This window comes from Siphateles boraxobius, unplaced genomic scaffold, assembly GCF_051911475.1.
Source record: "Siphateles boraxobius isolate OS27281-9 unplaced genomic scaffold, OSU_SipBor_1 3, whole genome shotgun sequence".
In the NCBI taxonomy this organism is placed as follows: domain Eukaryota; kingdom Metazoa; phylum Chordata; class Actinopteri; order Cypriniformes; family Leuciscidae; genus Siphateles; species Siphateles boraxobius.
Window position 1 is genome coordinate 830,001 of NW_027508919.1, and position 10,000 is coordinate 840,000.

General features: G+C 32.9%; 1 protein-coding gene across 2 annotated transcripts in view; it reads left to right on the forward strand.

Annotated features, from left to right (window-relative positions):
• The window catches only part of dock2 (dedicator of cytokinesis 2), a 146,151-nt gene that overhangs the window by 131,027 nt on the left and 5,124 nt on the right, over positions 1–10,000 (forward strand). For both annotated transcript variants that reach the window (XM_077247246.1, XM_077247247.1), the window contains exons 37-49: positions 725–835; positions 955–1,044; positions 2,017–2,121; positions 2,210–2,351; positions 3,664–3,745; positions 3,835–3,919; positions 5,068–5,154; positions 6,564–6,740; positions 6,844–6,927; positions 7,550–7,687; positions 7,766–7,884; positions 8,946–9,042; positions 9,193–9,291. In XM_077247246.1, coding sequence (XP_077103361.1) covers positions 725–835; positions 955–1,044; positions 2,017–2,121; positions 2,210–2,351; positions 3,664–3,745; positions 3,835–3,919; positions 5,068–5,154; positions 6,564–6,740; positions 6,844–6,927; positions 7,550–7,687; positions 7,766–7,884; positions 8,946–9,042; positions 9,193–9,291 — 1,416 coding nt within the window. The remainder of the gene's footprint in view (positions 1–724; positions 836–954; positions 1,045–2,016; positions 2,122–2,209; positions 2,352–3,663; positions 3,746–3,834; positions 3,920–5,067; positions 5,155–6,563; positions 6,741–6,843; positions 6,928–7,549; positions 7,688–7,765; positions 7,885–8,945; positions 9,043–9,192; positions 9,292–10,000) is intronic.

Below are 10,000 nucleotides of genomic sequence, written 5' to 3' on the forward strand. Positions count from 1 at the left end.
TTGTGCAAAAGAAAACATACACCCTTATTTACAACACACATAAACTCCCTTAGTTATGGTAGAGCTGTGCACAACTCTAAACAATATTGCAGTTCATATTGGAACTGAACATACAACATACATATTACTGTAAATCATTCATGCACATCCAGACGTTCCTCTCTGTCTGGACACATAGGTTCACCTGAGAGAAATTGTTCAATATAGGAGACATTTTCAGGAAAAAAAACTTTTTAAAACATTTGTAAAATTTTCTTGACAGATTTTGACAACTAGTTTTTTGTATGTGATGATTCAAGCAATGAAATGAGGACTATTAGTTTTATATGGAATGACTATTCAGCATTCACAAGTATAGTTAATTTTGACTGACATGACATAAGCAAATGATAATGTTATAAAACAGCAGAGAGTTGTATGAAAGCAATTGATGGATGTCCGAAAGCATTTGCAATTTGTTGGAAGGAATGAGAAACTGCTACTATGATGTGCACAAATGAATAAATGTTGTGGAGGTTCAACTAACTGTTGAGCAAATGTAAATAGTGATGAGAGAAATGCACCAAAGCGACTGAGAAAAACTGTAAATCAATATTGATCTGACTTAATGACACTGTTGTCTTTTTGGAGTGAATGTGAATTAGTCTCATATTTGATTTTGTTTGCGTCATTGATTGTGTTCTTGTCACTGTATTGAATAACTGATGTTGTGGTGTGTGTGCAGTGGTCAGAGGAACAGTGTGCTCTTCAACTGGACTATCAGACGCCTCAGTCCCAGCGCCAGCTCAAAGAAACACTCTACGACACCATCATCAGCTACTTCGACAAGGGCAAGGTCAGCGCATACACACACTTTACTGTATAGCGTTGAATAAATGGGACTTTTCGGGCCTGGATGTTGAATCTGACATTAAGAAAGTTGACGTGTGTGTAAATGTGATTTGTGTGTGTCAGATGTGGGAGGAGGCCATCACTCTGTGTAAGGAGTTGGCGGATCAGTACGAGATGGAGGTCTTCGATTACGAGCTTCTCGGACAGAAACTGGTAACACACACTAAACTCTCCATGTTTGAGTCGTCAGGCTTACTTGTAGTGTGACCACCACGTCCCGCTTTGCGTTACCGCACAGCATTTACACCCCTTGTCCCGCACGTCGCATATTGAGAAAATGTCCCGCGTTTTCATCAGTCTGTTTGTTTTTAATTATCATATTATGAAAACGTGCATGCGTTCTTTTGCATTTTTAAGAAAGCTTTTTATTTATTCTTTTTGCGGTGTAGTTTTTCACCTGTATTTAACAGCGCTTCGTCAGATTTACAAACACAACAGCCGTTTTTAAAATCCTATTCAATGGTTGAAAGCACAGGAGTAAACACGGACACTAGTGGGGTGTGACGGCTGTCAATCAAAATGTGGAGCGGTGATTCGTTCATGTGTTCCTGTCAGAAAACAAATGGATAATTCGGTAAATTACATTTAAATTTAACAGATTTATCAACTTGTTTCCTGCTGTGGTTGTTTTAATTCACATCCTTTCTAAAAATATGAAAGTTTTTGGTGTAATATATTCTTAATATATAAGACTGTCAATGAACTAATTTCATGTTTTTTATATTTTATTTGTTTATTATTTATTTAGTTGGATTTTAGTTGGACATGTTCAGAACCGTTTCTTTGGGCTCAGTGATGTTGAATTTAAATGTCATGTAAAATAAAGACATGTTATGTTACATTGTGATGTAATTGTATTTTCTAGAAGGGACTAAAGAACAAAGTATTTTTATCAGCTGAAAGGCAGAATACAAATGTTTTTATTAAGTTAGATAGACATTATATAACAGTTTCAGGTTATGTTTTAGTGTTGGTAACATGTCCCGCATTGTCCCACACAAACTTAAAATCGTCCCACATTTGGTTTGTTTGACGGTGGTCATCCTACTTACTTGGTGTTTTAGCATTAAAAGCTTTTTAGCATATTCTCTCTTTGTTTATTTCATTAATGAATTCCTTTTGCAGAATACGCAAGCCAAGTTTTACGAGAACATCATGAAGATCCTGCGGCCCAAGCCGGATTACTTCGCTGTGGGATATTACGGATGCGGATTCCCTCAGTTCCTCAGGGTCAGTGTGTGTTCATTATCTGTCCTAACACATATGTAATGTAGTCTAGATTTTGATGTGTTTGTTGTATTATATTTCATTTGATCAGAATAAGGTTTTCATTCACCGTGGGAAGGAGTACGAGCGCAGGGAAGATTTCCAGAGTCATTTGATGAGTCAGTTTCCCAGCGCTGTGAGACTCAACATCACCACCATGCCTGGAGACGACATTAAAAACTCAAACATGCAGTGTATCCTTTACTTATACTCTCTGGCCATATGGATATATGTTTATATATATATATGTATACGTTTTTATTGATTTTTTGCCTTTATTATTTCATATTACAATATATTATATCATAATATATAATTTTTTTATCGCTTTTGTATTACTTATATAAATATAATCTTTATTATCATCTTTACTCTTTTTTCATTATCATAACTTTTTTATGTTTTTATTTAGTTTTTATTGAAATTTTGCACTTAATATATTATGTATTATATTATATGAATTATATTATATTATATTATTTTATATTACTTATGTTAAATAAGACTTCAGCCCTTTTTCATTATCATTAACTTTTTTTATTTTATTTGAGTTTTTATTGATTTTTTGCTCTTTATACTATATTATATTATATTATTATATCACTTTTATATTTCTTAAATTAATATAATAATTCACCCGTTTTATCTTAACACTTTTTTCATTATTTTCAACTTTTTTATTTTATGTTTAGTTTTTATAAATTTTTTGCTCTTTATATTAAATTATAATACTATATATATTTTTATCGCTTTTATGTTACTTTTATTTTAATATAAGACTTCAGCCCTTATATCTTAACTCTTTTTTCCATTATCATTAAGTTTTTTATTTTGTTTAGTTTTATATTTTTTGCACTTTATATTATATTATATTATATTATTTTATATTACTTATGTTTATATAAGACTTCAGCCCTTTTTTCATTATCATTAACTTTTTTTATTTAATTTGAGTTTTTATTGATTTTTTGCTCTTTATACTATATTATATTATATTATATTATATTATATTATATTATATTATATTATATTATTATATCACTTTTATATTTCTCAAATTAATATAATAATTCACCCGTTTTATCTTAACACTTTTTTCATTATTTTCAACTTTTTTATTTTATGTTTAGTTTTCATAAATTTTTTGCTCTTTATATTAAATTATAATACATTATATTATCGCTTTTATACTATATATTTTTTTATCGCTTTTATGTTACTTTTATTTTAATATAAGACTTCAGCCCTTATATCTTAACTCTTTTTTCCATTATCATTAAGTTTTTTATTTTGTTTAGTTTTAGATTTTTTGCACTTTATATTATATTATATTATATTATGTTATATTATAATATATTATATTATTATACCACTTTTATTTTACTTATATTAATATAAGACCTTAGCTCTTATTAGACTTTAAAATAATCTGTAACCAGTAAAGACATACTTTCATATATTTAAATCTAAATGGTCAGTGTGTTGTTCTTATCCGGTCTGGATCAGATATCCAGTGTTTTACTGTCCAGCCGGTTCTTGAGATCCCGCCACGTCTGAAGAACAAACCCGTCCCTGATCAGATCATCAAGTCAGTCTTCAGTTCACTGACCAATCAGAACCATTAAACACCAAACACAATCTCCTCATGTCTTCTGTCTCTCTCTGCTGATTCTGTAGTTTCTACAAGTCAAACTACGTTCAGCGGTTCCAGTATTCCAGACCTGTGAGGAAAGGGAAAGTGGATCCTGACAATGAGTTTGTTGTGAGTCCTAACATATTCATACAAATGTGTACACGAAGATCTCTATTGTTCATGAAGCTAATTATACTTATTACACCCTAAAGATGCCTTCAGACGCACAGAAAACACGGCACAGTTACACGTTTCATTTCAAAAGCCTTTTTTGTGATAACTTTTCAACATAATGATCATTTCTGACTCATTTTACTTTTAAATAGAGCAAGCATTTAGATTAAAGTCATGTTAATAATTCTCACTTGCACACAGTTTTAATTGGAATACATCGCATCCACTCGGACACTTGAAAAATGCTCAAGTTTAAATGCTTCAACACATTCAAAGCTCAATAATTATTGCCAGATCTCTGGAAAGACAAGCAATGTGTTCTGATAAAAGAAGACCCCATTTTTGTGGTTTTCGGCATGTTAACTGATTTATTGCAGCATAAACTTGAATAAAACACATGAAACAAGGCTAAATTGCACTATGAATAACAGTATTACACATATACAAATGGCTAAAATCTTTGAATAAATCTCTCCATTGTTATTTTAGTATTATTTATAAACTACTATAGTATTTACCAGACTATCTTTTATTTTTATATTTTCAGTTTTCATATTAATTTTAGTTTTTGTAATTTTACGTGCTTGTCATTTTTACAGGAGGGGATTTTTTTTTTTTTCAAATATTTCTATTTAGCTTCAATATACTATTTTCAGTTTTAGTTTGTCATTTTAGTAATTTTTTCAGTTTGTTGCCGAAACAACATTTCTGATGTTTTTCATCTATTTTATATTGCATTTTATTTAGGCTTTATTCAAATTAACGAACGTGATTTCTCACACATCTGTGAAAGGAAAGCAGAACAGCATTAATGCATCCTTGAGGTGGTGAAGGAACTGAAAGACAGAAATGAGACACGATCTATGGTGATTTAATGATGTCAGTGTGCAGTTTGTGGGCTGGAGATATTTGACCTCTTCTATTAGTGATCACACACACTTTACTTTGCTATGAAGCCAAACACCAGCAAGGAATAAACCCTAAAAACAAGCACACTGAACTCAAGTCTTCACTGGAAAGTGTTCTGGGTATTTTGTCCCTCACAAACACACACACACACACACACTGGCTCATTTACTCTGTTCTCTGTCTCTTGTCTTCAGTCGATGTGGATCGAACGCACCACATTCATAACGGCGTATAAACTCCCAGGAATCCTGCGCTGGTTTGAGGCCATTAGCATGACCCACGTGAGTGTCCATCCCTGTCAATCAAACTCCGGCTGATATACTAGTGTGCTGCATACTTCACAGTGTATACTGCCTCCTGTATAATAGTATGCAAAACAGCAGTGTTGGGAAAGTCACTCTAAAAATGTAATTAATTACTAGCTGCTAATTACATCTTCAACTGCACTAATTACTCTCGCTAAAAAGCATTGCATTACTTATTACTGATTACTTTCTAAATCTCATATCTACCTCGAGCAGTTAAACAATACAAAGATACAAAACTGAAACTTTTCTTTTAATACTTTCAAATACATAATATAAAATTGCATACATTATTCTTGACCAAATTATTTAAAGGGAGAAGGTTACATTATAAATACATTATTAATCCACTATTGTTATATAGAGAATTGTTCTATATTCTATATAGAATTAAATGCAATTACATCTGAAGTAACTGTAATTAAATACAGAAAAATGAAGAGTACTCCCTTACTTTCATTTTTTTAAGGGGAAAGTGATTAATTACATAGTAACGCATTACACCCAACACTGCAAGATAGATATATTAGCAGTATACAACAATAAACATAAAACAGTAGTATGCTACATTGTCACATGACCTCACTATTTATCTAATTATTTTTAATGCATTGATATTGGGTTTCACCTCAGAAATACATTTTTATTTTGTATTTAAATTCTTTTTTTGCAAGTCTGATCTCATAATAATCAAGAAAGAGTTACAATTTGCATTTAGTATAATATAAATTCAAGATTGTGCTTTATTGTATGCATACAGAAATTGTGCATAATTGCACAGATAATTTGCCAATTGTAAACAATAGCATCAGTCATTTGTAAAGTCAAAAAATCAAGATCAGTCAAATGCATTTGTACACTACTGTATATATACATTGTTTCAAAGCAGCTTTACAGAAAATCATAATGTTAATGTTTATAGTATCTTAATATCTTCATGCTTTATATTTTCATTTAGCAGATTAGAGCTGGACAATAATATAGTTACATTTTGCGACGATACAATCAATTGAAGCAGTTGAGATTTGCTATATATAGTATCACATTACATAAGACTTTATATAAATCCAACTCATTCCAACTTTATATAAAGAGCTGGGTGATAATATAGTTACATTTTGCAACAAAATAAAAAAATTGTGTAGTATGACAGTTCAAACATACCCAAAGACTTCCTCTATGATAACAAAAGCATCATTATATTATATTGTTATTATTTGGTTGATTTATTTGCATCCCGTTGTTATACATTGATGAGCAGATATGTTTATTTTCTCTAAAGCTTCTTCAAAACAGTATTTATTGTGTTTATTTATGTATATAAAAGCTCTATACAAATAAACTTCAATTAAAGATATAATAATTTGTCTTTAATTCTCTGTCAGACGACGGTGAGTCCGCTGGAGAACGCGCTTGAGACGATGGGACAAACCAATGAGAAAATCCTCACTATGATCAACCAGTACCAGTGTGACGACACATTACCCATAAACCCCCTCTCCATGCTGCTCAACGGCATCGTGGATCCCGCCGTCATGGGCGGCTTCGCCAAATACGAGAAGGTCAGAGAGACGCAGTGGGTGTGTGTGAGACGAGAAAGAATCTGTGAGAACGGTTCTTGATCTGTGTGTGTGTGTGTGTGTGTGTGTGTGTGTGTTTGTACAGGCGTTCTTCACGGAGGAATACACACAGGAACATCCTGATGACAGAGAGAAACTCACGAGACTCAAAGACCTCATCGCGTGGCAGGTCAAAAACATTGTGTTTCTCTTTGGCTTTGTGTTGTGAATTGGCTTGACGGTGTAAACTCATGTTGGGTTAGGCAAACGTTAAAGGGTTAGTTCACCCAAAAATGTAAATTCTGTCGGTAATTACTCTCCCTCATGTTGTTCCAATCCCGTAAGACCTTCGTTCATCTTCTGAACACGAATTAAGATATTTGTGATTAAATCTGAGAGCTGGATCACTCCTCCATAGGCTTCTAAGGGATTGACACTTGTTCCCTGAAAAGTTATTAAAGACATCGTTAAAATAGTCCAAGTGACTACAGTGGCTCAATCTTAAGTTTATCAAGCCATTTTAATTGGCTTGCGCACAAAAAGTATTCTCGTCGCTTGATAAACTTAAGATTGAGCCACTGTAGTCACTTGGACTATTTTAACGATGTCTTTAATAACTTTTTGGGGAACAAGTTTCAATCCCTTAGAAGTCTATGGAGGAGTGATCCAGCTCTCAGATTTAATTAAAAATATCTTAATTCGTGTTCAGAAGATGAACGAAGGTCTTACGGGGTTGAACAACATGAGTAATTACTGACAGAATTTACATTTTTGCATTTTAACCTGTTTAAACTCTCGTTTGACTCGTGTAGATCCCGTTGTTGGGCAGAGGGATCAGTCTGCATGGAAAGAGAGTGACCGATGACCTTCGACCTTTCCACGAGCGCATGGAGGAGTGCTTCAAACAGCTGAAGAAGAAGGTGGAGAAGGAGTACGGAGTGAGAGAGCTGGTAAGAACGAGACAGAAAGAGATGTTGCTCAGAGAAAGTGAGATGAAAAGATCGGCTCTGATTGTTCCTCTTCTCTAGCCGGATATGGACGAGAGAAGATCCACTCGCCCGCGCTCGATGCTTCGCTCAGTCCGGCAGTCCATCTGCTCACTGGCGGGATCTGAATGTGGAACGCCCACTAAGACACACCCAGAGAGGTGACCACACACACACACACACACACACACACACACACACACACACACACACGTCACTCTCAGAATAACTTACTCTGAACATTAAACCAGTTTGTCCGTTGATATGGGTCCTGTGTGCATTGAATGCAGATTTTATGTATTTTTATAGAAAGTATAATTTTTCATTTTATATCTATATATATTAGAATTGAGAAATGTATAAATCCAACACTCCTCAAACTTTTTTGTTTCTATGGTTTATAATGGACTTTTATCAGACACACCTACAAATGATTCTAGTGTGCAAGACACTATATTTTATTATTTATAAATATTTTTATATTTATATTTAAATAATTTGTATACATTTTTTAATTTATATATTATTCTATTTTTATTTGTTTAAATGTTAGATTTTAAATTGCATTTCATTTTATAGAAAATATTACTTTTATTTCATATTATTTTTTATATTAACAAAATATTTTTTATATATTAGAAAATATGTATTTAATTGTCTTAATGTTTGTTTTAATATGTATATTTTAATAATTTCATTAATACATTGTTTTATTTCTGAGATGTTAAATTATCTCAGAATAAATTAGCTCTAAATAATTGTTACAATTATTATTTCAGTAGTTTATACATTAATAAACAAATGTTTTTTGAATTTTTTACAGAAAATATTTGTTTTATATTTTTTATAGAATATATGTATAGTATATATATAAAAATACATATACATTTCTACTACTCTCTCTCTCTCTCTCTCTCTCCCTCTCTCTCTCTCTCTCCCTCTCTCTCTCCCTCTCTCTCTCTCTCTCTCTCTCTCTCTCTCTCTCTCTCTCTCTCTCTCTCTCTCTCCCTCTCTCTCTCTCTCTCTCTCTCTCTCTCTCTCTCTCTCTCCCCCTCTCTCTCTCTCTCTCTCTCCCCCTCTCTCTCTCTCTCTCTCTCTCTCTCTCCCCCTCTCTCTCTCTCTCTCTCTCCCCCTCTCTCTCTCTCCCTCTCTCTCTCTCTCTCTCTCCCCCTCTCTCTCTCTCCCTCTCTCTCTCTCTCTCTCTCCCTCTCTCTCTCTGTAGTTTTTCTTTGGACAGTGGCGTTCCTCCGTCTCCATCCATCATCCCTCGTTCCAGTGGAAGTATCAGTGTGATGGATGAGAGTGGTGTTGAAGTGGAGGTGAGGATGATGAAGATGTTCTTTATTTTAACCTGAAGTGACCGCTGTGACATGTTTCGACCAATCACAAAAACAGAATAAAAAAACCAGGACCAATGATTGCAGCTCTCCGGAATGACATCATCATGCTGATTCTTTCTGTTCTCCCAGGTGAAACTGAGGAAATCCAAGAAGAAGAAGAAACCCGGTCGTGGCAGTATGATCTTCATCAGCGAAGAGAAAGAGCGAAGCAGCACCCTCGACAAACGGGTGAGAGACAAACAAATACATGCATACATGTAGACATAAAAGCAATAAGTGCACAAAAAGCAAATACATCCAAGAATAAATTCAGAAGTTAATGTTAAAATAAATAATGATAAATAAATTAAATTATTGTAGAAGGGAATAAATTGGTTGCTAACACACAATACTTGACATGCCCTCCATTTCAAACTCTTTTAAATAGCATTTTACTAATACTTTTATCTAATATTAACACCACATGGAATAATTGTACTTTAAAGATTAATTTATTACAAAACAGGGCCAATTATGATATTAAGTATTAAAGGCAAAATGGTGATTTAAGTAAAACTTGCAATAAAGGACGAGCAGTTACAGCACTTAAAATGTACACATGCATTTTAAACAAATCTCTTAATGCTGAAATAAAGATTTATTTTATTTAATAAACACAATACAGGAACATTAAATCACCTTTACCTCTTTGGCTAATTGATGAATTTATTGAATATTTTTACAGGTTTGGTCCTTCATTCACCTGTTGTTTTTTTATTTCATAGGGATTGTGATGATAATTATTAAATTATTCAACTAAAACAAAATTAAAATTTTTACAAATTAACAAAATTAAATTAAAACATTTTTAGCTAACTGTGACTTTGTATATGTACATTTCTGAAATATATACCTTAGACAGTTTCCTCTGATAACAGACACTCTAAATTGTAATGTG